Genomic DNA, 27,937 nt, shown 5'->3' with positions numbered 1-27,937 from the left:
TACCTAACACAGGCTGATCTAGGTGTTCAATTCCAACAAGCACTGTTTCTCTGTTGAGCTAATTGTGGCTTGGGGGCTTTATTCTATTGATACAGTGCACTTCATTAATTGACATGTGACTGCTCAGCAATCCTGGGACAAATTTCCCGCTTAGTCATTACCATGGTTTGAGTAAGAACGTCCCCAGGTTCCTATATCTAAATGCTTAGAGACTGGCGCCATTTGCAAAGCTTAGGAGGTGTGCCCTTGATGTAGAAAGTGTCACAGGGTGGGTTTTGAAGTTTCAAAAGCCCAAGCCAAGTCCAGCGGCTTTTTCTCTTTCTACTGCCTGTGGATGGAACTCTCAGCTCCTTCTCCAGCACCATGTCTCCCTGCTTGCCACCACACTTCTCATCCTGCTGGTAATGAGCTAAAACTCTGAAACTGTACGCAAGTTAAACATTTTCCTCTGTAAGAGTTGCTGTGGTCATGGTGTCTCTTCATAGCAATAGAACACTGACTAACGGTTGAGTTGCATGTTCCTTTTGATGTGTTGAGGCTCCTCTTTCACGTACACCATGTCTATACTTAAAGGGAAGAGTGATTTGCAATCTTCTCTCTTAGTGTCATCTTTATCTTGGTTTGGGATCAGGAATCTAGTGTCTGGCAACACAGCATGGGTTATGTTCTAGGTTTTGGAAGAATTTGCAGAGTTAGTTTCAACTTTTTAAAAACTAGGTCAGCCTTCAGACTAGGTGGTTGAGGTGAACTGGCACAGACCTTCTGGAGAAAGGCTTGTGACTAATTTGCCTGTCTCACAAGCAACTTCCATACCCAGAGGCGGGACTTCCAGACCCAGAGGCAGGGAGGTCTGCGCTATCCAGGGTCCATGTTGAAGATCCAGGTGTGCTCCTACAGCCTTGTTAGGATTACTTTCTGCACTGAATTTCTGCTGTGTTTCCTGTATTTACACATTTCCAATGACATCGTATTTGAGGAATCCTTTGTTTGCTGATAACTCCCCTGCAATGCTCCTCGCTATAATGTCTTATTTCCTTTGATATCTCTACTGCTCTTGCAAAGGGTCTCATGAACGAGGAGAGCCAACTGTGGACCCAACTTGCCATCAGGAGATGGAAACCCACCACTTCTCCTTGATTAACCCCTTGGCAGACCCAACCTCAGTGTGTGTGTAAATCAGAATCACATTAACTCCAATATATTTACTTTGGAAGCCAGATTATATTGCCTAACTATCCTGAAGGTTTTCATATTTACAGAATGAGAATATCATTTGATTTGCCTTATAGCCCCAAACGTGCAACACAAAAGCCACTGAACTCAGTTTTACTAATCATATATACATACTTTAGAAGAATTTAATATATATTACATATTATTCTAATTTGCTATCTACTGCTGTGATAAAAATTATGACCAAAAGCAACTTGGAGAAGAAAGGATTTATTTGTCCTACAGGTCCCAACACTGAGCCAAGGCAGGAACCCAAGCAGAGACCATGGATGAATTCAGGAACCCAAGAAGAGACCATGGATGAATTCAGGAACCCAAGCAGAGATCATGGATGAATGCAGGAACCCAAGCAGAGACCATGGATGAGTGCTGCTTACTGGGTTGCTCCTCCCAGATTGCCCAGTTTGCTTTCTTATATATCCCAAGACCACCTGTCCAGATATGACACCACCCACAGTAATCTGGGCCCTTTTATATCAATCATCAATCCAGAAACAACCCATAGACAGGCACACAGGCCAATCTGATAAAGGCAATTCTTCAAATGAGGCTCCCACATCCCATGTGATTTCAACTTGTGTCAAGGTGACAAAGAAAGCAGTACAAACACACACACACACACACACACACACTCACAAGTATGTATATATACACATGGGATGCATGTGGATCTATGGATAATTATGCAAAATATATATATATATGCATAGGTCCATACATATACATATATACATATCTGAAATTGTAGCCATTTTAAATTAATATTGAAATATCACATTACATTGGCTCTCTTAATTTCCTTTGAATTCTTAAATGGCAGTAAAATAATGTCAAAGCTTACATTTTTTAAATAATTCTTACATTCAGAGAGGATGGGTATTGTTTGATATTTCCTAATTATAATCAAGATATTAGATAAATGTTATCAGGATTTGAATTTGAGTTTGGGCTTTCCCTACAAATTAAAATCCTTGATTTTTCAAAATTAAAGTCAACCAGTCTCTCTGGTGGTGGGCCGAATCCTTTAAGTCTTTTGAGGATACTTTAACACACTTCTTAGTCACACATTTCCATAGTTATTACACGCATAGGAAATTCTCTTACATCTGGCCTGCTCCAGTTGGAACTGGTCTCCTTCCTTTGTCTCCTGACATTTTGAAGGAGACTCGAACATACTGGAAGCATAACATAATCACCTCCAAGAAGTCACTGCCATGTCGTGTGACTTTTGAAAAATGCCAAGGGCAATTATCGTTAAAGTTGAACAAGGCCATAGAATGATAATGAATTTGATCTTTAACTTTTCAGTGTCATCCCCCTGCACAAAGAAGGAATGGATGGAGTAAGTGATGTACTGGCTAAAGTCAGAAGGTGTCGGGAGGGTCAGGCTGCTGGGTGGGGGTCAGGCCTCTGGGTTCCTCCTAGCCCCTTGGGCATGCTGTTGAACCTTATTGACTCTCTCATTTTCCTTTCTTGAAAATGGTTCAATACTAGTGCCTCCTCTGCATGGTTTTAAGATTTCAACAAGTGTGACCTTAGCTGGAAAGAGCCCTGCACTGACATGGATGTGTTTGCTTCCTTTGACCTGCTTTATCAGAGCATCATATGTCCTAGGCTACCTAAGAGATTGTTTCCATTCTCATAGCTCCATGTGGTCAAAGTCGAAAGTAATGATGCAAGTTTATTTATTGGCTTAAATTTTTTTTCTGAGTTTGAGTACACAAAGAGGGAGATTTTTTAAATGTTTTCACAAACTTTAAATAATGTTCTTTTAAATTGAAAACAAATGTTTTTCACACACATTATTCTGATCATGGTTTCCTTCCCCCAACTCTTCCTAGATCCCCCCGCCCTGCACCCACATATTCTTCTTTTTTCCCATTTTCACATCCATGTCCTCAAACCTAGATGACCAGGCAATAATGGTACTCACGTGACAAATCTCAGCTACTGTTGGCCAAGTGTTTGTCAGGAGTAAATGGCCTAATTCTTAGATTGCTTTATTCAGTTCATTAGACCACTATTAATTGAGTCTAATAGAAAGGAGAGGTCGCAAGAAAAATAACATACAAGCTATAAAACACAGGGGTTGGAAAGCATTATTCTCAGGGAATGAGAGACAGCATGTCAGGGGATGAACCTGGGGTGTGTGAGTATGCGGACATAAGCCTCCTTACTGCTTGTTCTGCCCTGGACTCACACAGAGGGCCTATTACTCCAGCATGCTCAGCTTGGAAACCACACACAGAACCTGGAACCTGGAACCCTCCAGAAATAAGGCACCATAATCCATGCCAACTCAACTGATCATGTGATGCCCTACTGGGTTTGTTCACGCTGCAAGCCAAGAGCAGATGGTTCAGCTCAAGTGGTAGTTGTTGGTGAGAACTAAGCACAAAAGAACAGGCCATAGGCCTTAACCCCACTGGGATGGGGGTTAGGTCCTCTTTTGAAGGAGGTCTGGTTGTATATTACCTATTACTCGGGTAAAATTCCAGAGACAAACTATTTACCAAGAAAAAGAGAGGTCCGTAGTTCATTGATGTTGAAAATCTGGTGAGATCCCTAGGCAATCTCATGGATGTCCATGTTAGGAATACAGACATACAGGAACAGGAAGACAGAAAGAGTCTGAATTCCACAATTTCTGAGGCCCTGCTGCCAGTGACCCATGAAGGCCCCTCTCCATCCCACCTCTTAAAGGGTCCACAGCACCTCCACACCTCAAATCTGGGAGCAACTCCCAACACACGAACCTTTTGGAAGAACACATTTAAACATACTCAAACTACACCAGGCACTTTTCATGTTACCTATTTTCTTCAAAGGTATATTCTCTTCAATATTGTATTAAACAATGCTTTGTACTAAAAAATACAAAACTTAACAGCAAGTAGCCACTCCCAGCCATGCCAGGATTATACATACTACTAAGGCTCAAGAAAGACTCAAAACACCAATCTGAGTGCAGGGGAAGGCTAGTTCAAGCACCCTCTCCACCACTGCTGTGAGTCTTAGCTGGGAACAATCTTATGAGTTCCTGGGGATTTCCCTAGCTAGCTGCAAATTTCTCCCCACCCCCTTAAAGGTACGCTCTGTCAAGATACCTCTTTCACTGCTCTCCCTCCCCCATGTTCCCACCTCCCATTCCCTCCAATCCCCTCTCCTCTATTTCCCCCCTCCCAGTTTATGGGGATGGAGGTAGGTGGGAGGGATCGAGAGAAGAGGAGAGAGGGGGAACAGGGGTTGGTATTTAAAAGGAAAGAAAAAAATTTTTAAATAAAAAAAATTATAAAAAAAAGACCGAAAACAGCAGGTTTAATTACTGATTTTATCTTTTAAATGGGAACTGGTGGCGCCTGGGGTCCTGCAGGGCTAAGTCCCTGCATCTGTTTCTCATTCACCAAACGTTTATTGACACCTTCTTATGCTTAGACAGGAATCTAAATTCATCTCAGCAGCTGCAGTCCTGGAATGGTGCTGGTATAACTCTGAGACTTGGGGGCCGAAGAGGAAAAGGTAGATGCAAATTTCAGAATCAAAACACCATGGAATATTATTCCATATTCTCTGTAGTCAGGTTTCTTAGTTGCTTTTTGAATTCTAAAACCTAAATATAAGAAAGGGGATAATCTGGGGAAAGGAAGGGCATGGAGATAGGAAAGAATGCTAAGAACACAGTATCAGCCATGGATGTATAAAAAGCGCCAACAAGGAGCCTGCGGCTTGGTATGGCAACTTGTACTGGTCAGTTTTTATCGTCAATTTGACACAACCTAGAATCACCTGGGGAGGGGGGACCCCAAATGAAGAATGCCTTGATCAGACTGACCTGTGGCCATGTCTGAAAAGAATTGTCTTGATTGATGACTGATGTGAGAGGGCCCAGCCCACTGTGGGTACTAGACAGTGGGCACGGGTGGTATAAATAATCAGTGGTAGAATTCTCACCTGCCTTGGCAGATGGGCCTGGCTGGTATAAGAAACTAACAGAGAGTGACTCCGAGAACAATCCAGCAAGCCCCTGTGGTGATTTGAAAGAAAATGGCCCCCATAGGCTTCTATTTGAATGCTTGGTCCCTAGTTGGCAGAAATGGTTTGAATCAGATGTGAGCTCTCAGCTGCCGCTCCAGCACCATGCCCGTCTGCTGCCATGCTCCCACATGATGACAATGGACTAACCCTCTGAAACTGTAAGCTCCCATTAAATGCGTCCTCATATGAGTTGCCTTGGTCATGGTGTCTCTTCACCACACTAGATGTTATTAAAACAGCAGCCCTCATCCATGGTTTCTGCTTTTGTTCTTGCCCTGACTTCCTCAGTGAGGGACTGTGACATGATGTAAGCTCAATAAACCCTTTCCACTCCAGGCCACTTTTGATCAGGGTGTTTTAGCACAGCAACAGAAAAGAAACCTAGATGCAGAAAGTTAACCTTTTAAAAGCTGGAAAGCCCACCTTCCTCCCACCTTACTGTAACAGAAATGAGTTCTCCACCACTGCCTTTTCAGGATCCCATGTAGATGCTCAGTGCTAATCAGATCAGCACTCCACAGGTTCTGGTCCATCCCAAGTCTCTTGTCTCCACAGCTCAGGAAGAGGGTGTGTGGGAGGGGCTGCTCCGGCTCCCCATAGCTCATGATTGAGATGAAAAAGAACTCATGTGAACAGCTCAGGCTGAGCCAGTTCTCAATAACATCATCACTTCAACTAAGAAGATGCAGAGTACAAGCAGCAGTTTGTAAGACACCTAATGGTCAGCAGTGGTTCTGGGTTTTCTCAGGGGTCCACAGCACATCCCAAACAGGAACCCTTAAATTCAAGCTTTACTAGGTCTACCATGTTTTAGCTTTAAATTTCATAGTTTAAAATCATACTCAATAGAATTTTTTCTATAAAATGATACTCTTATTCATGTCTCATATGAAACTCATTAGATGTTCTCGATCCTACTTCCTCTTTCTGGCGTGTGTTCTTTCCCAGCCCCTTTCGACTTTGGACTGGTGGCTGAAGACTATGTGATTAGTTCCAGGCAGTAAGATGAAGAAATGGCACGTCTCTTCCAGTCCACGCTCATTTTTCCCTCCAGTGGTGACTTCAGAAGCCATGTTCTGAGTGCTGGTAGCACTGGGGAGAGATCTGGATGCTGCTTCCCACATGGAGAAGGGACCAGGGTTCAGCACCTGGTGACACAAGCCAGGTATAGACTTTTATTAGGTTTGGTCACAAATAGTGGGCGACTGGATGTGGCTTCTCGTTATGGGGACATCTCCCTTCAATTACAATGAGGGGGGAGGCTCTGTTCTGTTTCTTCTCTTGTGGGTCAAACATGTTCTGCTTTACAAGTGATTTTTGCTTATTGGTTTTGTTTTTGAGATGGGGTCTTCTTCTGTAGTCCAGCCTGGCCTGGAATTTCAGATCTCCTGCCTCAGCCTCGTTATTACACAACACCTGCCCAGTAGTGCTTTACCATTATTTTGGTGATGATTTGTTTTCAGTATTTCCTCTTGAAGTTTCTCACATACTTTGAGATGTCCTTGTCGAAAGTTTACAGGACCAGAATTCCTAGGATTCTTTTTCCTTTGGTGGGGGGTGGAAAAACACTTTCTGAAACCATTGTCTCATTTTTATAAATCAACCCATATGACTGACATTGCTTCAAGGTTTTTCAAATGGCAAATAAAAATCAGATTTTTTTGGGTACAACATGAGTTTTTACTACGTGTACACAATGTGTGGTTTTCAAGTCAGGGAGTTGGCATGCTCATCATCTCAAACATTTATCAATCCTTAGTGGTGGCAACCTTTAACACACTTTAGATTTTTTAAAATACAAAAAGTGGTAAATTGAGTCATGTACATCACTGGGTATATGGTTCTGAGTGTCCTTTCATTTTTAATCTACTCTTAAATCTTGAGGCCTTTAATATCCATAAACACTGTTTATACTATCCATCATGAAAAATGTTAGGCATCTCTCTCACACACACAATGAAACAAAGTTTAAGAAAACTGGGGAGGGCAGCAAAATGGCAAAATGATTACAGAAGCTTGCCACACAAGTCTGAGGAGCTGAGTTCCATCTTGCCCACATAAAGATGAGAGAACCAACTCCACAAAGTTGTCCTCTGACCTCCACATGCATTGTGGCATGTGTAGCCACACATCTGGATCATGTACACATATAATAAGAAATTAATTTTAAAACTTTAATAAAATAAAATAGTTGTGCATTTTTAGCTAGGATATTTTCCATTTTATTTAATCTTATAAATGGAAACCTTAAAAGGCATTTAATAGCAAGCAAAATAATACTTTAATGACAATTGAGAAGTTACAGTACTTTCAGACATTTTTCAAATTCTTTTAGAAAGAAAAATAAGTGATAACTGACACAAGTCCAGTGAAACTGGACTTTTGAGAAAGCTAACAAAGTCATTTTTAAACCCAAGTCTACAGCTCCGATTTTCACATGACAAATACACATTTTCCAATGTGATCGTCAGTGTGGTCCAATCTGTAGTCGAGTAGTTGCATGGATTCAGAGATGAGTCCCTTTGGGGTAACATGCATGGATGCACATAGAAAGGAGCCAATTCCAACAGGAAATCTGAACAATTGGGTGATTTGTCATTTCACTTTTTAGGCAATAAATTCCAGACCTAGTCACATTTCTTTTTCTATCCTAACCAGATCCAGGAAGTCCTGTGTGATCAAGTAACATGTAGCCATTTAATGATAGGAAGCATCCTGTTATCCTCAGTAGACAAATTTCTCACTTTCTTAATTGAGGGAAGATAACTGGGCCAAGCTGATCAAAATAAACCCATTTCCAATATTTTATAATTTTACATTACTGCTTTATATTTTAACCAATTATCTTCTTGCTCAACAGTTAATATCTGCTTATATAAGCAACTGTATTATCTCCATTGGCTTACTCTGTATCTTTTCCATCTTGACTGAAGAAAAAGGAGTTGCATACAAGACCTAATGTGTGCTGCCAGTAACAAACATGCTGGCATCTGTGGGGACTCAAGTGAAACGGGAGGGCTGAGTGAACTTCCATTAGAAATGGCACCCACATGTACTTACGCTGACATTTTCTAGGACTACAAATACATCAAAGATCAAACCCTGTTAGGAAATTCACAAGTGCACTGCCATAAATGGCTCATAAACACTTTACCATCTCACGAGACTCAGAACTGCCTTTGGTGACAAGTGAGGGAGAACAGGGCAGGGCAGTAGTGGGCACTGCACACACCAGTGTGTTCTCTTCAAGCGGCACTATCTACCTGAAAACTTCTAGCTCCCACTTCTTAACGTGAAGAAACTGGGCCATGCAGGAGCAGTGTTTCGACAAGAGGACTCGGCCACCGATGAATACTCTTTGGAGTGTCAGGGAACAGAGACAAATGGCAAATGGCTGAGTCTAGCCCATGGGAGGTGAACAACGGCTTTCCTCTCCCCTCTCTCCACAGCAGAAATGGCACCCACACAGCCATCTTTCAGGGAAGCTCCCACTGTGCTGAGAAGTAAACTGTGGGGTCATTTCAGCTACCATGTGACGGATCAAGTCAGCAAACATGAACTCAGTATGTGTGGCCACTTCTCCTTCCTCCAGGCCCCCAGACAAAGGAAACAGCTGCTAAATCAAAATATCATCTCCAAAAATTCTTTAGAAAACATAATTCTGTAAAACTAACCATTACAGAAAAATGATCAAATGATAGATACATCTTCGGGTGCCCTTAAACAAGAGTGCAAGCCTTTTACACTGGGCATCTAAACTGTGTCTCACACTATTTCCTCTCCTGTTAGTCTGTGTTCCTTTCAGTACGGTGACTCTCTTGTGTTGATCATTTGAGGACTTCCACATGGGGTGATTTTCCAGTGTGGGAAATCCTGGCTAAGATGCTCACCGTGTTTGTGCAGAACTTAAAAAGTACTGCAGTGACCCAGTATTTAAAAACCCACTGCACTTGGTGAACTCCACAAGTAACAGGTGAAGATACAAAAATAAAATTGAGCACGCAGAGTAGAATATAACGTGGAGACAACTAGCAAGAGCCTCATGTAGCTCCCAGCCAGTGAGTTTTAACTCACTGTATGCCACTGCATGTTTTAAATATCTATTTCTCAGACACATTCCTATGAAATTCCTTTCCTCACAACCTTGTCCACTTTCTCTGCACAAGACTTGAAGTAACAATTTAACATTAAATATCATAAACAATCATTAGAAATATCTAACATAAATGTTTTTAAAGTTTTGGTTCTTATGAATTCATACCAAAATAAAGCTTCTGATATAGTTATAGGCTCACATGACGACAAAGTAATGACATAAGGAAATAAGTTAACATTTACATAGAAAAATAGAGAATTCCACGGATGGCTTGGTAACATCTTATAGACCAACACACTGGAGAGCCATGGGCTGAGAAGTCAGGAGATGTGGCACGCATTCCTTTAACCCCCGTAATTCTCATCTTCATCCTCAAATGAGCTTGTCTGCCTAGCTCGTGTGCTCGGAGATGGAATGAAGGAGGCGCTGTTCAGGATGGTGCCTGAAGTGTCTCAGTATTTACTACACAGTTTTTGATTGTTTCAAGGTTGCCAAAGCATGCATTTTAGGGTTCCTTTACTATTGCAGTAAGAATGCTGAGGCTAGGACAATCCAGAATTGTCCTTCGTCATCTATCTCTGATGCCTGAAGGCCCAGGAGGCAAGTGAGCAGAATACTACCCAGTTAGCCATCTGTCCCCTGCTGTTGAAAGAGACCCCACCTCCTGGGACCAGCAGACCCCACAGATAGCCAGTCCCCTGCTGTTTAAAGAAATGTTAGCTTCTCTTCCAGTGTGAGGTCTATAAAGCCACCAGGCAGGATTCTTGGATTTTTATATCACATATATTCAAAGAGCAGGCACATACTCTCAAAAAATGAAAATATAATTAATATAATTAAACTCTACACTAACAGCTGGATGTGTTTTTTTATTCTCCTTGACTGTAACATGAAAAATAATAATTTAAAAAAAATCTCTGCATGGACTCAACTATCAGGTTTTCTTGACTCGGTAGGTGCTCTTGATGAAGTCACTTGACATTTTGGGACTCCATTTCCTACACTGGTAACTGTCCTGTCCTGTCCTGTCAGTTATGTCAGCTTGATACACTCCAGAGTCATTTTGGAAGACAGACTCTCAATTGAGAAAATGTCTCTGTAAGACTAACCTGTAGGCAAGTCTGTGGGAGTATTTTCCAGATTGATGATCGATTTGGGACACTTCAGCCCTTTGTAGGTGGGGCCACCTCTGGGCTGGTGGTCTTGGATTCTATAATAAAGCAGGCTGAACAAGCCATGAGGAGCAAGCCAGCAAGCAGTGTCCTCCATAGCTTCTGCATCAGCTCCTGCCTCCCGGTTCCTGCCTTGACTTCCTTTGAGGAGGAACCGTGATATGGAACTGTAAACTGAAATAACCTCTTTCCTCCATAAGTTGCTTTTGGTCCTGGTGCTGTATCATAGCAATAGGAACCTAACTAAGACAGTAACTAAAGGAGCAGTATTCCAGAAACTTCAATGGCCTTTCCACCTACAGTGGAAACAGGAGGTGAAAACCCTGTTTGGTGCTTCCCGGTGACTATGCAGTCCGGCTGTCTGTAGAGCCTGTCAGAAATTGGTACATTTTCAAAAAGAAGGCTTACTTTGCTATTACGGGATGTTCCAGAAAGATTTTGTTAACTATGACCCTATTTAATTTCCACAATGTTGAATTCCTTTATCTTCTCAATAGTGGTAAGAAAGATAATTCTTATTCAAAGTGTTTCTTACAGAAACAAAGAATAACAGGGTATGCTTATTGTTTAGGTTTTGGTTTTAGTTTTTTTCAATTTTCAAGGCTAATTTAAAATTTTTCATTGTCCTTAGATAAAAGCAAGAATCTGCCATAGTTTACCACAGCTGCAAAAGATGACCCGTTCACAATCCAATTTCAATACTGTGCCAACAAAAACAAGAGTCTGGCACCATGTTTAGGTGTAAGGTGGGTGATACACTGGACTGGTTCTTAATTGCTGTTAGAATTGGGATGATAACAGAAGGCTCACAGCTCTTCCACTATTTCAAACCAGGTGCTAAGCATGTAGAGTTCACATTCAGAGAAAGACTCTGTGGGGTACCAGCTACAGCTACTGTAGTTGGATAAATAATTTCTTCAACAGTGACGTATGTGCCCAACAAGAAGCCGACGACTCCAGTGAATGCTATGGAAATGTTTTTCAGGATCATCCATATGTTGTAGTGTTCCTTAGAAAATGTAAGGATTTCCACGATGGGGGGCAAGATCAGGGCAAGGGTGCTGCTGCTTACAGCCCCAACGAAGGAGATCACGATGTCTAGGCGAGGAATGAGAACCGCCCCAGCACCTATTTAAAAAAAAAAAAAATGGCTTCTGTTGACATGTTTACTACACACATAGGGAATTAACAAAGAGCTTTTTGATACAATGAAAGTAATTAGCAGAAGCCACTCACTGCTAATGGGGAAACTGTCATAATTTATTCTGAGCTAAGGAGGAGCAAACCAGAGAAACACTTCCTGGACTCATACTTATCAACAACATTTCTCATGTAAACAACTATTAACTTTGTGCTATGAGATTGGAGTACCTATTTCAGAGCACTGAGCTCCTCCCCTGCCACACAGAGGAGTCTATGACACACAACACAGTGTGGTGTGCCAGGAATAAACAGGAGCAGAGAAAGCCCAGTTCTTACAGCAGAATTGTGGTCAGCCACTGTTCAGGACAACATACCAGAGGGTCATTATCAAGAGAACAAGGCCATAGTCACTGAGCAAGAGGAGTCAATGAAGGTTGTGAAAATAAGTGGACAAAGCAGGGTGTGCTGTGTGGCAATGCAAGCTTCAATCCAGAAACTGGGTTTCCAAGTCAGGAAGATCATGAGATCGAGGCCAGCCTGAGCTACATACAAGGCCCTGTCTCAAACACCAAAGTCTGGCCTGGGGGTATAGTGCATGTCTGGCATGTGTGAGGCCATGGGTTTGTTTCTAGTACCAAAAGTTTAAAAGCTGGATGAGATCTGGATATGTGTACAGTCACAAATTATCTCCCTAAGACACTGTCTTTGTAGCAGAGAAACACAGAGGTCACTTTAACCAAGTGAGCAAAGCTGGTGTTCTGATGTGATACACTGAGCAGTAGCCACAGTGCCCCGATGTGGTATGCTCAACAGTGGCTAGCTCCTCCTGATGAATTCTTGCTAATAGTTTAAGGCTCAGCCAGGAGTGGTGGTGCAAACCTGCCATCTTGGAATTTGGGAACCTGAGGCAGGAGGACAATGAGTGTGAAGCTGCCCTGATCTACACATATACAAACATAGCTCCATTTCTAAAAAAAATAAATAAATAACTGTTTGCAAAATATATGATTTAAGCAGGTCTCACATTAACACATGCACATGCAAGTAAGCTCTTATGATAGACATGTACTGATACTTACAAGTGATACTAACCAAGAAGGACCGTATCCCAAATTCACAGATGCGCTTCCATTTGCCATGAAGTCTGGCAGTGACTCCAGGGATAATGATCTCTGCTGGAACATAGAACTGAATTGAATAGGTCACGAAAATGCCAAAGGAATACAGAATTTTCACTGACTGATACAACCTGTTGGAAAAAAGAAATTCAACATTTAGTTTTTCTTAATGTGAGTTTGACTTTCCTTTTTTTAAATTCTTATAGAGTAAACAAGAAATAAAGATCACCAGGCAGTTTAGAAACGTCCTAATCAAAGGAGAAAAAGCCAATCAAACCAGATGTGGTGGTGTACTACTATAAGGCCAACACTCAGGAAGCCAACGCAGGAGGACCGCTGTGAGTTCCACATCAGTCTGGCCAACATATGTACTCATTTCCAGACTAGACCAGTGGCTACAGACTAAGAAAGAAAACAACACACACACACACACACACACACACACACACACACACACACTTAAATAAACAACAAAAACAACAAAAACACTAACCTCCTCTAACCACATTTCTAGTCCTCAATAGACAACTCTCTGATGAGCCTGGTGAGGCTGAGCGCAGACTTGGGGACATGGTGCTAGAAGACTGCATTTAGGGCCAAGCTGGTGCTCCCTACCTATCCTCAGCCCCTTGAAGAGATTTCCAAACAATATTTTTTTCAACTTTCTTTTAAAAATTTGAATCTCCTTTTATTTCTTTGAAATATTGAGTCACAGCCTCAGTGATTTCCATGTAGAAGTAAATGTCATATTAGACTCTCAATGTGAGCGTTCCTGGCTTTACATTTTTGTGAGGCAAAGGGCACAAGGAGGATGTCTGAATCTTTCCCCAGCTGAGTTCTCCACGCAGCACCTGCTGCCCGTGTTGAGATCAAAGCAGTGAGGAAGAGCTGTACTGCTGCTGCTGCTGGTCTTATGATGCAAACTTGTCCCGTGGAGCTCAGGGCTTCGAGTGCACATCAGTGTTCCGCTCATAGACAGCTTCAGAATTCTCTAATTACTCATATTATGTGATACACGGAGAGTCCCACATACTAACAGGGTCCAGTGTAGTCTGTCAGAGCAAGACAGTGCAGAGGGTCCTCCATCTTGTATTGTTGCAAAGACCATTTTAGGTTTAACTAGAATTTGATCTCCTTGACGAAGAATCCCAGGGAAAATTACCCACTCTATACTAGGAATCAAGCCACGATACCCCAGCTACCTCATCTCAGTCTCTGTTAAACTGCCTGCTTATACAAACCTCCTCTCCAGCTGACTGCTTAACTTAGCTCCTATTGAACTGCTTGTTATGTAAAATCTTCCCCTGCAGCTGCCCAGTGAGATACAGAAGGTTTTGTTTGCCTTTAAAAACCCCTTGCTCAGGGCTACAACTAAGTCCTAAATATCTGAGTGTAGTTCCAGCCAGCTACAATAAAGACTTTCAATTGGCTAGATTGTGTCTAGGTGGTCATCTCTGGAGGACTCACTATAAACAGTAGTATGTCAACTCAATATAAAATGTGTGATAGTCTTTAGATTACTACCTTGGTGACTGCTCCCTGCCAGAACTCATATGCACTTCATTTTTTCCTCTTTTTTTAATTAATTAATTTAGTATTTTATGTGTTTTACCTATATGTATCTCTATGTACCATATGAGTGTCCAGTGCCTCTAGGGAACAAAACAGGGCACCAGATGCCCTGGAACTGCAATTACAACTGGCTGTGAGCTATCACATGGGTCTTGGGAATTGAACCAAGTGCTCGGAAAGGCTGAGCCAATTCTCCAACCCTTCAGCATGCATGTCTCAGTCAATACCTCAGCAAATCCCTGTCTAGAGAAAGTGACATTTCCAGTGAGGTGTGGAGAATGTGTGGACTCACAAGAGTTGGATGAACAATGAACCTCTGAGCTTTGGATGAAAAAATAGTACACAACAAAATTTCAATACTTTAACATTCTGAATTTTTAAAATATGTTCTATATTTAAAATAATCTCCACTTGCGTGTTCTAAGAAACAAACTAGAAAGGAGGCTATGGCAGAGGAGCTGTGACTGGGGCAGTCTGCTTCAGGCTGGGGCAGTGACCAGCCCCTGTGTTCATTCGCCTGTGGAAATGCCAGGGTCCACAGCCTCTGTGCACCTCCTTGGAACAAATCCTATTATCCGAAAAGGATAGACAGGACACTTTCAGCAAAGCTATTAATTAGAGCGTAGGCTTATTTCTGACAGTCTAAGACCAACAGCCCCGAGAAGCATATGCACTCTCTGGTCCGGGACCAAGCAAGGACTCAATAGGCTTTTGTCGCAGGGCACACATCTTAGGAGCAGACACAAGAAGCAAGTAGAATTGAAAATATGGTCAACACCACAATTAGAAACAAGGAAGTCCTCAGGGCTGGAAAGAATAAATCTTCATTTAGAAATTACCCAAGGACATACTTAGCTAGGACCTTAAAATTTAACTGGAAATGGTTGTAGCTGAAAATATGCAAAATTACCAAATGACTATTTTTTCACATGTTCTGATAAGCAGCTGTAGAGAATTAAGCAAACATTCTTATTAGTTCATAATTCACTTTTCTAATTACTGTTATATCTTCAAAGAATGGCTGGTAATATACTTTAAAATGAAAACACTATTTTGCATATAATTATAATTACATTTCACTGACATAAAGCTGGAGTTCCAGAGGCTAACACATAGTTAGTGTTAAGACCGTCCACGCGTAGTACTGTTATCTGGTGTTATCTGGAACACTGCTCTCCTTTTTTCCTCACAGTACATGCTGGAGAAGTGAGCACTACACAGACTGTTTTCAACCCGAGAAGAGTAATACAGAAATTCAAACACACTGTAGAAAAGCCCCATTTATTCCACTTTTTCCTCTTCTGTTAAAAAGCCCATTTTTCTCTTCAGTTGGCGTCTGTCCTTCAATAACACTGAAAACTTTCGCTTGACTCCTCACTTGGGTTTAAGTGTCCACAGAGCTGTACACTCTGCGATGCGCACAGGAGACATGAGGAAACACGCAACCCAGGGCCTTCTGCACGCTTGCTTTCCAGAGCACTCACATTTGAGAGGACAGTCACCCTGTAGCTCTCAGGGAGTTACTAGTCCAAGGGACTATGAACTTTTATTACCTTACCAGGTCCACAGCGCAGACAGTGAGCTGCACCCAGCCACCCTGTGAAGAGGTTCAGACAGACTCTCCAAAGGAAACCTCTCTCTACCCTGACTTGCTCGCCGACTTTTCAAGATGTCTACTGTTTCTCAGAATAACTTTTGGAGGCCTTCTTCTAGCTGAAAACCAGATGGCTAAACTATGATTGAACAGTCTTTGAGTCACAGGTCCTAATTTGCTCTGTTCTAACTTGAGAACCATAGCAAGCAGGGGTCAGAAGTAAGACTGTCCTGTAGGGAATGAAGAGCTACTTCAAGTACAGGTCACACCCCCACACTTGAACTGGCAATATATAGGCATGCCTTCCTAGAGTCCTGCCCCATCCTTCCCCATGGCTTAGCTGGGAACAGGGCATCTATCTGTCTGTCTGTAGGCTTTCTCTTCAGTTCCTTAAATACTTCTGTGAATAAATATTGTTACTGTTTGTTTCTAGCCATGTCTCATATTTGAAAATTTAAAGCCTGTCAAATGCATTTTCAGTTTTACAAATAATGAAACCATGAAAAAGTTTAAGTACTCACATCATAAATCTAAAAATGTATCTTCCCCATCAAATCTCATGAGTATAAAACACATGAACTATGACTGAGAGTCAGCTTCACCCACCACGTGTCCTGGGGAAGATTCAGTGTAATGCTGCCTTTGATCTCATCACGGAAGCACATGTAACCTAAAGTGGCCAGGCTGACGTAAAGCACTGTGACAACCGCCATGCCGATGTTCAGCGCCTGAGGGAAGCGTTTAGACTCCTTCATCTGGTTTTCCAGTGGAAGCACCTACGAGGAGAATGTAACTATTTTTAAAGGAACAGAATACAGGAATTTCAGAATAACCAGGGTAATTAGAGAAGTTGGTCTTTTGCAGTCTCATGTGCAAAATCTTTTCTTCGTTCCACTTGTAAGAGCTATTTTTGTGATATGTAGACATATCTATGTTTGTGTGTATGGCGTGTGTAGGGGTTGACATCAGTGTCCTCCTCTACTATGTTCCACCTTAGTTTTCCCCTCGTGGGTTTGTTGAGAGTGTCTCACTATGTAGCCCTGGCTAGCCTGGAACTATACAGACCAGTCTACCCTCAAACTCACAGAGATCTGCCTGCCTCTGCCTCCCACATTCTGGGACTAAAGACACACACTACCATACCAAGCTTCCACCTTACTGTTTGAGACAGGATCTCAATGAACCTGGAGCTTCCTGGCTGGGCTAAACTGCCCACCTGTGAGCAATCAGGATCTGCCTGTCTCCATTTCCCAGCACTGGGATTACATCTGCACCCAGCTAGTTATGTGGGTGATGGGCTCACCCTTATGCAGAAGCACTTTGCCAACACACTCAGCTCCTGTGCTCTATAGATTTTTATACTACAGTTTTTAATTCCTAAAACGATTTGAAGATTAGCTTTCAGCAGACAACCTGCTGGTTATTTTTATACACCTTTTCTGGTTAGAATAATTTTAGATTTGTTTTTTAAATGCCAAGGAAAACACAGATGGCTCCTATGTGTCCCCGGAGCAGCTCTCCCGTGATTAACACTTTATACTACCAGTTGTCACAACTGAGACAACAGTGGCCAACTACAAGTGACTGAACCCCGAATTCCATTTCTGTTTCTCCAGCTCTTCCATGAATGACCTTCCATGTCACCTGACTGCATTTTTCACCTTGCTTCCTCGCTCTCCTGTGGTCTGGCTGGCTTCTCAGTCTTTCTTTGCTCACTGTCCTGACTTGTTGAACTCCTCCTGATGCCTTCCTTGTGACTAGACAGAGGCTGTGGCTTTTAGAGATGGACACCACACCCTGAAGAGCTCTTCTTTCACGTTTCCATCATGACTGTGATGACTGGTGTACTTCCGTCTCGTCCCACCCACCTCATCATACTAACTCTACCCACTCTCCGAAAACTACGTGACTTCTGCGATCTGTTATGCACACTGAGTTACAACCCAACATTCTGTCACTGGGATACTACCAGGCATGTGTGCATCCCTGGTGGTGCTCACTGTCTCACTGTCTGTCCCTCTGAGCACATCCTTCCTCCCTGGCCTATAGAGGGACCCCACACTCATGTTGGATTCCATGGTTTCAGTCTCCATCAGACATTTGTTTCCACAGAACATGGTTCTTGTCTTAGAGCATGGCATTTAGAAATCGGATCTCCAGGGTGTGTGCTATGTGGAGTGTTGCTTCTGAAGTCCTCAGGACACAGAGTAAGTTAAAGCTCACATGCATAAGAACACACAGGTAACTGCCCTATAGTGTGTGTGGAGGGGGCAGGAAGGGGACTACAGAACAGGACAGAGATCTTGGGAAGGGCTGAGAGGTAGGAATGAAGCGTGTGACAGGAAGGCAGGAGGGACCGTGTGGCATAGGAAGAGACAAGCCAAAAGAAGGGGAGGGCAGCATATGATATATGACAGAAATGTCATAGGAGAGTCTGATTTGTGTCCTAACAAAGCAACTGTTAAAAATTAAAATAAAAAAGAGAAGGGAAAGATAGTGAGGCTGGCTGTGAATGAGCAACTGTATGTTGGACTTTTGTCAGAGAATCAACACTTAACTAAACATCCAATGATTAAGATCCTAAACTAATGAAAGACAGACATTAAAATCTGCATCTACAGCTACAACAGCAATAAGAGGAGCTGTGGGAATTCCTAAGAATTCAGCAGGCAGAGAGCCAAGGGGGTGGGAGCTGGGGGTGGGGGTGCAAGACAACATCTACTTGCATTCACAGGAAGAGGCGTTTACAGTGCTTCTGTTCTGATACCAAACCATCAGACTTGAGGACAGTAGACATTAATATGCAAATTTCCCTAAATCTGCAATTCTAGGCTACAAATATTGAAAGTATTTAGAGTAGAAATACTTAAGATGTTAGAGGCCTCAGGATGTATCTCTTGGCACTGACATCTCACTGATGTTGAACCTTAAAACAAACAAGATGTGCCCGACCCAAAGGGAGACTTATCTTTGAGTTTCACATGGCAATAACTTTATAATTATTTCCATAACCTTCAAATATTCTAGTCTGTAACAGGATGTTTGGGCTGGCAGGTTGACATGCAATCCTGATGGACTGAGTTCAGTCACCAGAACCCTGCAGAGGCTACATAAGCTCCCTCACATCTATAACCACATCATTCCTGCGGAAAGAGGGAGGTGGAGACAGAGAACTACCTAGACACTGGCCCTGGAGAGCCGCAGCGCAGCAGGACAGGAGAGACCTTGCCCCCACAATGTAAAAGGAGAGAGCCAACTCCTGGAAGCTGTTCTGAACTCCCCTGACCCACACCAGTACACGCACCTTTTGAAAATGTGTTATTTGAGGACTGGACAGATGGCTCAGAGGTTAAGAGCACGAGCTGCTCTTCCAAAGGACCTAGTTTTAATTCTCAGAACCCATGTGGTGGCTCACAAACATCTGTAACTCCTTTTCCAAGGCCTCACTAACCCTCTTCTGGCCTCCACCAGAACCAGGCATGCACTTGGTGCACAGACATGCTTACAAGCAAAACAAGCCAGATGCATAATAGAACTTCAAAAATTAAAAAAAAGAAGCTTTATTTGGGCATGCTTGAAAATGTGGGATACAAACAAAACTGTGAGTTCTATTTTCTGAAGTTACATAATATTTAACAAGAGTTTTCAGTATAATACCTTAAGGCTTTTATAGGCTTGAAATTTTTCCCAATAAAATGCTAAAAATCTAGTCTAATATTGTCACTTAACCTACCAAGGAAAAGACTTAGAGAACCTAAGAAACATGTCTAAGGTTAAGTTACTGGTCAGTAGAAAAACTAAACACCAGTTCAAGTCTAGCCCACTGTTAGGTCTCAAAGCTACAACATGTCTCACTCAGTGCCTGTGGTTCCTCTCAGAACTCCTCACCCCCCCACCCCAACCTCTCCCTCCCAGGGGCTGGGTTCCCCCAGTCTCCGCCTCTTGGCCTGGCCAGAGTCTGTGGTTCTTCCCTTGCTCCCTCGCCCCTTCTCTCCTCTCAGGCTCGGTGCCGGCCAGTCGTCACGTTCAGCCTGGACTCTTCCCTCTGCCTGCTTTCTCCCTTACAGCTACACTAAAAACCTCACTTCAGGGCAGCCAGGCCCTCCTCCTTTGATTTTATTTTTTTCATTCACCCACCAAACTGAAATCATGTTCTATGAATACACGAAACTACGCCCTGCCCCCCCAAAAAAACACATGTGCTTTTATACAGTTAGACTATAAAACTTCCTGTGTTAAGAGTTTAAAAAACAAGTAATGGCTAATTCTTACCACTCCTATGCCTTCAAAAGCAAACACAGCAGTACCAAAAAACAGTGGGTATTTCTTCCAACCGGCCACAATTGGAAGGTTGTGGGGATCTGGCATGTTCTGCAAAAAAAGAAGAAAAAAGAATAAAGAAACCAAGTTACAGCTTTATCTAATGCAAAGTATTTAAAATTAAGGAACAAAATCACATCTTCCAAGCTTCACAGAACAACTGGGCTTACGAAATTCAGTAAATGTTTTACATATATATGTTAAGGGAGGCTAAGCTGTTAGGACATAGTTACAGAAACAACTGTTTCCCTCACATCCACACATTCCTCCTGAGTACCAGTGTCCACTGGCCAGTCCCAGACAGCACATGGGATAGATCTCCGGCCACATGAGAAGTATGCAGGCAGACTCAGAACCCAGAGCCCAACTGTCACCAGGCTGCTGCAGTCTCCATGCATCCCCACTCCTTCAGGTCCCTGGCTCCTGACTGCAGTACTGGCTGCTCCCTGGTTCAGGTCTCCTTCTGGTTTCAGTGTGTGCTCCAACACAACACACATGACCTATTCCTCACTGTGCATGACCCCGCTGCCCTTTATTACTTGGCACCATCTCATGGTAATGCTTCCCACTCTCTTGAGATCTAGACAAAGTCTCTGTAACACACCTGGCTCGAAACCACTGACCACAATGACCTTCCTTCCAGACACCCCAATTCTGGTCCCCTCTTGCCACAATCTTCTTCTCTGCCTTACCTGCTGAATTAGAACTCAAGGCCAAGGAAAGAGGCTATGCAAACCAGTGTGAAAGCACGTGATAATGTGGGCAATGAGGAGGCTGGTAACAGTTGAGGCACATGTAGAATTACATGATGTGAAGAAGACACATGACAGAGAAAGCAAGGGGCAGAGTGGGCAGGGCCCAAAGGTCTTGATGGTCTGCTACCGCCAAACTGAGACTCAGCGGAGCAGGATGCTGTGGCATTTCCTTGTGCTCTTCCCTCTCCTGAGAGATCCACCAACCTAACATGTCCAGCTAAGGGACTGGGAAGCTCAGAAAGGCTCAGGCAACCTTCTTTCCTACCAGTTTGCGAATCCAGAGGGAGAAAAGTGAAACAGACCCAGTAAATGAGTTTATGTGAACTTCTCATGGAAATCTTATCTTGGAAGTAGTATGTTTGATGGATTAGATCATGAGGAAATAAAACAGGATCCTTGACTTTCTTGGGGTGCTTGGCCTCTGCCTAATGTAATTGGGTTAAGAGTCCTGAGACTTCAAACAGTGACCTCAATTCCAATTACTGTACGGTCTTCAAATAAAGGAGCCACAGACTTGAGCCATGGCAGTGGAGGGCACAGGGTAGCAAGCAAAAACCTTAGAGCATTACATACATGCCCATCCTTGTAACTGGCTCAAAGCTCCAATGCATAAGCACAGTAACTCAACGAGTTGAGTCATGGGGGCTCTATAGTAAGAGCACAATCCTCAATCTCACAAGAACTAAAACAGGGCAGGTGGGATGTCTGGGAACACTGATACAAACCCACAGGCACCCTCACCAACATTCAAGGCAGACCCAGCCTCTTAGCATCTATGTAATGCATTAGCATTATCCCCTGAAGGACAATCAACATTTTCTACTGTCTGTGTGCCATGTGTATGGAACAGGTCTCTCCATGTCAACTGTCACCTCCAAAGAAAGCTTTACACACATGGGAACACAGGATGGTCACTCAAAAGCAGACTTACTCTAACAACATACTGGTAAATTATCACAAGACTGGCAGCCATGGAAATGTTGGCAAGGAACGAAAGTATGAAGAGATTCTTCAGCTCACGAATGAAGACCAAAAGAATTATAAACGGGAGAAAGCAGAGCATATAGACCCTGAGGTCTACACTTCTTCTCTCACATGCCTGAGATGGATCTGTGCTGTTGGAAACCAACGCTGTGCTCTCCAGGAGTCCTTCATGAACCTGCAGTACAGTCACAGAGGAGGAAGGAAATTATCCATCAGCTTACAGACATGAGAGAGAAAATAAAACTCACATCCTCTATGATCAAGCGCCGTGACAGTGGTGACCAGTGAGGTCATCCCACAGTGTCTCCCTATGACAGTGGTGACCAGTGAGGTCATCCCACGGTGACTCCCTCCAACCAGAGTGACCTGTGAGGTCATCCCAGTGTCTAACAGTGATGGTGATGACCAGTGAGGTTTAGCCAGTGTACACAGTAAATGTGCACTGCCCACAATGAAAGGAAAACTTCTGCCAAGAGTGACAATTACAATTTCACACTTCTGTGGCTGCTGCCCGACCTGCCCACATGGGTGTTCCTTGCTGCCTCAGGCTGTTTTCTAAAGTCTGACTCCATGTCTTTCTGTTTCCCTTTATGCTTCTAAAAGACTTGCACCATTCTAGTTATAAAAGACAATTTCCCTTTCCAACCAGCCAGGGAGCCACTTTTTCTACCTCATCTTCTCATGCCTTAAATTTCCCATTAAACTCTGGCTGGAACAGACATTGTTTCATAAGAGAAAGTCATTAAAAGTCTTTAGAGGTTTCCTCTCTCTCCCACTCCCCACCCAAAATAAAGCCCTAAAATTCCTACCCGGTGTGATAAAAATCATTAGTACATAACTGGAAACCCAACACTTAGAAAATGAGATGCCAAGACCCTAAGTTCAAGGCAATATACAACTAACAAACCACATACTAGGGTGTGGTGGTATTGTGTTCCCCAAAATATTGTGCACCCTAATAAACTTATCTGGGGTCAGAGACAGAACAGTCACTAGATACAGAGGCCAGAAAATGGTGGCACTCACACCTTTAATCTTGTTACTTGGGAGGCAGAGATCCATTAGGATCTCTGTGAGTTTAAGGCCACATTGGAAACAGCCAGGCATGGTGACACACGCCTTTAATCCCAAGAAGTGAGCCTTTAATCCCAGGGAGTGATGGCAGAAAGCAGAAAGATATGTAAGGCATGAAGATCAGAAACTAGCAGTTTTTGGCTGGTTAAGCTTTCAGGCTTTTGAGCAACAGTTCAGCTGAGATCCATTTGGATGAGAACTCAGAGGCTTCCAGTCTGAGGAAACAGGATCAGCTGAGGAACTGGCGAGGTGAGGTGGCTGTGGCTTGTTCTGCTTCTCTGATCTTCCAGCATTCACCCCAATACCCGGCTTTCAGGTTTGATTTTATTAATAAGAACTTTTAAGATTAATGCCACACTAGCATAGCAGCTGTGACCTGTGACTGAGGGCTCCATTTCAGGAAAATGCCCAGGAAGTTCAGTACATGCCAATCATGTTCACAAGACTGCGCAGTAGTTACTCCAGGGTAACTGCAAAAGCTAATTGTGAACATAAAACCACAAGGCATTGTTCCTTGATTCAAACAGGGCTTGTCGGCAACTCTCTTGGGAGAACTAGAAAGACCTAGCCATGACCAGTCACGGTGGCACGCATCTGCGGTTCCAGCACTTGGGGGGTAAATATAGGAGGATCAGAAGGTTCAAGGCCAGCCTGAGCTACACAGAAAGTGTAGACCATCTCAAAAAACAAGTAAAAATGGTGGGGATGTGACAATAGCTCCATCACTGCCATCTTGCAGGATCCCAGACAGACTCTGCTGCCATCATGTTCCATGAGAATGACTGCAAGATGTCATGTATTTTCAGACCCTTTAAAACAACAGCAACAATTACTGGACCTTAGGAATAAATGCTCGCCTTCTTACCTCAGGCTTCCCGCTGCTGTATACTATCCTATACCTCCTTTAAAGAATATCAACAACATCAAGGATGTGACCCCAGTATCTATGTGCATGTTTTTGAGATCTGCATTTGAAATAATCAAAAAACAGTAAGCCAGACAACATTCTGTCCCCCCACACACACACCCCAAAAAAACCAAGCACAGTTGATATAATGCCAGGCATAATAATACCAACAATAATAACATCAGAAATCCAACTTGTCGAAGAAAAACTAAAAAAGAATCTATAAAGAAGGCTGCAAGTGAAACATGCCTTTAGCTTCAGCCATGGCTTCCACAGATGAGCCGTGCAATGAACAAGGCATCTGAAGGAAACGTCTCCCTGACTGCAGAACACACTCACCTGTTTCACATTTTCAGCTAAGAAGACGATATAGACGCTGCAGAATCCCAGTTGTGTTATCACCAGAAAGAAGTCGACCACGCTCCTGAAAACACAGTCCCACAGGGTGGTGTCACTGGGAGCACTAAACAGGCCACATTTCCCTTTAACTACTTTAAAACGTTTTGTAATACCATTTAGTCTTGTACTTCCTAAGATAATGACCATTTAAAATATGTTTCCCAGGAAATTCATATGTCAGTCAGCAAGGCAGAAGGCTAGGATAGTAAATGCACGCTTCACTCAGTTAAAAGGCAAAGTTTGTTTTTGTTTTTGTTTTTTCAAAACAGGGTTCTCTGTCTAACAGCCATAGCCGTCCTGGGACTCACTCTAGAGATCAGGCTGACAAAGATTTTTACATCATGTCCTACTTCTGTGATCTGCTGTGTAAGAACTGCTGCTTGTAAAACAATTTCACAGAACTCTGTTCAGGCTTAGGGTATGGCTCACAATACAGCCTTTAGGCTAGTGTGCCCAAGGACTGGAGAAAAATTTGCATTTTAGACTAAACCCTTCCCCTACTTCACGAGATGTTCCGCACACCAGCCCAGTGTGCTTCCACCCGGCCAGCCTCCTGTCATTTACACACAGAAGGAGTACACTTGCTACTTCCTAAGTCCATAAGAACGCAGAACACAAGAGGACTGGAAGCATGAATCAACCCTCCAGAAACATCTTCGATAAATTTTCTCTGTTCTTACTTTACAATGGGATGCCCTGGAAAGTTCCAAAACATAAAACATTATGTAGGAGAGAGCAACTACTGCCAGACATCTATGTGACATCATTTGGATATGGCAGGTCCCACGTACTGCATCCTGCATACTGGACTTGGAGCAAGGGGTGAGCACATGGTCTGAATGACTGACTCCTGTCAACGGCCATCAACACCATAAAATAGCAAACAAGTAAACGACTAGAACCAGAGTCCGTCCAACTATAACAAACATTTACTATGTTCCCACAACTTAGTCATACTTTGAGCTATGTCATATTCAGTGAGAATAGTTAAAATCAGCATAACTTCAACACAGAGACATTAGGAGCAAGGCCAGTGCTCACCGCCCCCACGCAGCCTGCCTCTGAAGGAAACTCCACGGGCTGGCCTCCATGGCAAAACTCACAGTGTCACTGTACCCCAACGTTGACTTCTTAAACCTGCAATTTAAATGGCATACACACAGAGAAAAGTATTAAATTGGTCTGTAAGGCCATTCCATGAAAATAGCATCAAATAAATAGAGATTTGTGAACTTAGGATATACATTAGCACTCTTGTTTTCAAAGTGCGAATAAATATCTGTGTACCCGTGAGCATGAGTCACGAGTTTTCATCTGCCCTGATGCAGCACACACAATTTTATCTGCTGCTGTAGTTTTCCTAGTTGTAGGTCTCAGACAGCTGATTTAAATACTTCAAGCACCCCAAACCAGCAACTCTACTGATCATCTGAAGATGATCCCATCCTGTGACAGCACCGTGGAGCAGTGTGCAGGCTCTGCAATAGTTCCCTACACCTGTCTTGTTCAGAAGACTTCCATGAAGCCAGTGTCCCTTCTCCAGTCTCGATTCCACCTTCCTCTCTAGAGTCTGCATCATTATTTAAACAGCAAACATGATATAAAAAGTTTTATACTAAACTGTTTATATGAACATTTAATGAAAATGTTGGGGCCAGACCACTGGTCTGCTATAACATGAAGCATTTCATGGAGCAGGACTAAAAGGGAGATTTACTTCTCTAGGTCTGTCAGCACACTTATCAGTAACTGCCCCAAACTGAATCACCAACGAACTGAAGACCCAGAGCTGCCACTTCAAGGGCACAGCTGCTTGGCTACCTCTTCTACTAAATAAAAGCAGCCACCCCACCTCCCCAGCAGAGCACCTTTTGAATGTCTGTCATCACAGGCCAGCAAGATGACTCAGCGGTGAAAGTACTTGCCAGAAAAGCCCAACAACCTGAGCTCACCCCCAGAAGCCCCAGAGAGGAGGAAAGTGCTGACTCCATGCCCTCTCACCTTCTGTCACACATGTGCCCACAGACATACAACGTACACACGGACAATAGTCAACACTAAAGAAAGTACAGTCATTATCCCTCCTTACCCACAAGTTCCTCATGTGTGGGTTAACCAACTGCATATGGAAAATTCATGAAAAACATGTCTGTGATAATTACATACACAACTTTATTTTTCTTGGTGAACAGTATAGAATAATAATGTGCATAGCATTTACACTGTATTAAAGATGATTATGGCATCTGGAAGGTCGGGCAGAGGTCGCACCATTTTATGTGAGGGACTCGAGCACTTGTAGGTATCCATGGGGATCCTGAAACCAGGCCTCTGAGAACACTAGGGGTGACTGCCCACAGATCCTGACCACTTTATCTACAGAAAAATGCTAGCCTGCCCCATGGTTATTATCTTAGCTGTGTCGGGCAGTGGAAGGAAACCCAACCTCTAGAGGCAAAGCACAACAGCACAACAGATACATGATATAATGATTCTCTAAGCAAATATGAAGCTTTACAATAAATCAAATAGACTTAATGAGTCCACATTTACCTCTGACATAGAAAGTGACTGCAACGTACCAATATGTGCATACAGTGGACGGAAATAATTCCTATAAACACAAGGCTGATTGGTCCAAGCTGTGGAGAAGAAAATACAGAAGATTTAAATATTCACTTTTAAAAACTGAGTGAGCTTATAAGCAATGGGTCAATGGATAATTCATTTACAATGAAAAAATTGTTGAATCCACTGATTAAATCTTCACAGACTTGAAGAAAATCAGTAATTCTGACACAGAAATTATTTCAGGTGATATTTTAGACAATGATGCTAACTTGCCAACTTGGCCATTGAAGCCTGTGTTAGAGCAGACACTCAGCAGAGTATGGAACACAAGTCATAGCCAGCACAGGAGGACAATCTACAGTATTAGTGTCCCACGGGTGTAGTACACACTGAGACACCCTGTCTAGACAAAAAAGATCTTTAACTTTCTACAAATTGCTGGTGGAGAATCTGCACACATGTCAGGGACAGCAATTAGGAAATAATTCTTTCAAAAAGTGGTTCATGAAAAGTTTCAAGTGTATACTCGCCAGACTCCCAAGTGCAAGGATCATGGCTGGGTAGCAGATTCAAAGGGATGCCTGGATTATGGTGGGTAGCAGAACTGGGCAAAGCTTACCTGAACAATCAAAAATCTAGTTACTTTACACACAGGACCATTAAGCCCAGAAAAATGGGATAGCTACAACCTCCATGGAAATCAACCCCTTTAAAAATAGTTCTGTGTAGTTTACTTCATCCAGGAACCCGCCTCACCAAGGCCCTCAAATGCAGCAATTATAGTAACTGTCTTTAACACTGCTTTGATATTTGTGTTTAAGAGACGCTGCTACTCATTTCAACTATTCTTCTTAGTTATGAATACTACGTACACATTATAATGACTCTAAAATACTAATGAAATTACACAAAAAATTAATCAATTCCATTACTACATTAGCTGCTGTGGGTACACTGCTTAAGT

At 42.9% G+C, this 27,937-nt stretch overlaps 1 protein-coding gene across 4 annotated transcripts in view; it reads right to left on the bottom strand.

Annotated features, from left to right (window-relative positions):
* Positions 1-10,741: 10,741 nt before the first annotated feature.
* The window catches only part of Slc36a4 (solute carrier family 36 member 4), a 29,856-nt gene continuing 12,660 nt past the window's right edge, over positions 10,742-27,937 (bottom strand). The window contains exons 4-11 of one of the 4 annotated variants that reach the window (XM_036193826.1): positions 26,956-27,044; positions 25,444-25,539; positions 24,343-24,427; positions 21,970-22,197; positions 20,236-20,334; positions 16,570-16,739; positions 12,772-12,928; positions 10,742-11,664 (exon numbers count right to left, since the gene is read on the bottom strand). In XM_036193826.1, the coding sequence (XP_036049719.1) occupies positions 11,635-11,664; positions 12,772-12,928; positions 16,570-16,739; positions 20,236-20,334; positions 21,970-22,197; positions 24,343-24,427; positions 25,444-25,539; positions 26,956-27,044 (954 nt within the window). In that variant the 3' untranslated portion in view covers positions 10,742-11,634. Of the gene's footprint in view, positions 11,665-12,758; positions 12,929-16,569; positions 16,740-20,235; positions 20,335-21,969; positions 22,198-24,342; positions 24,428-25,443; positions 25,540-26,955; positions 27,046-27,937 lie in introns of those variants that run through there. The other 3 variants (XM_036193824.1, XM_036193825.1, XM_036193827.1) reach the window with 3 other exon arrangements.

The sequence above is a fragment of the Onychomys torridus genome, chromosome 7 (genome assembly GCF_903995425.1).
Source record: "Onychomys torridus chromosome 7, mOncTor1.1, whole genome shotgun sequence".
NCBI classification, from domain to species: Eukaryota; Metazoa; Chordata; class Mammalia; order Rodentia; family Cricetidae; genus Onychomys; species Onychomys torridus.
This window is presented reverse-complemented; position numbering and strand designations above follow the sequence as displayed.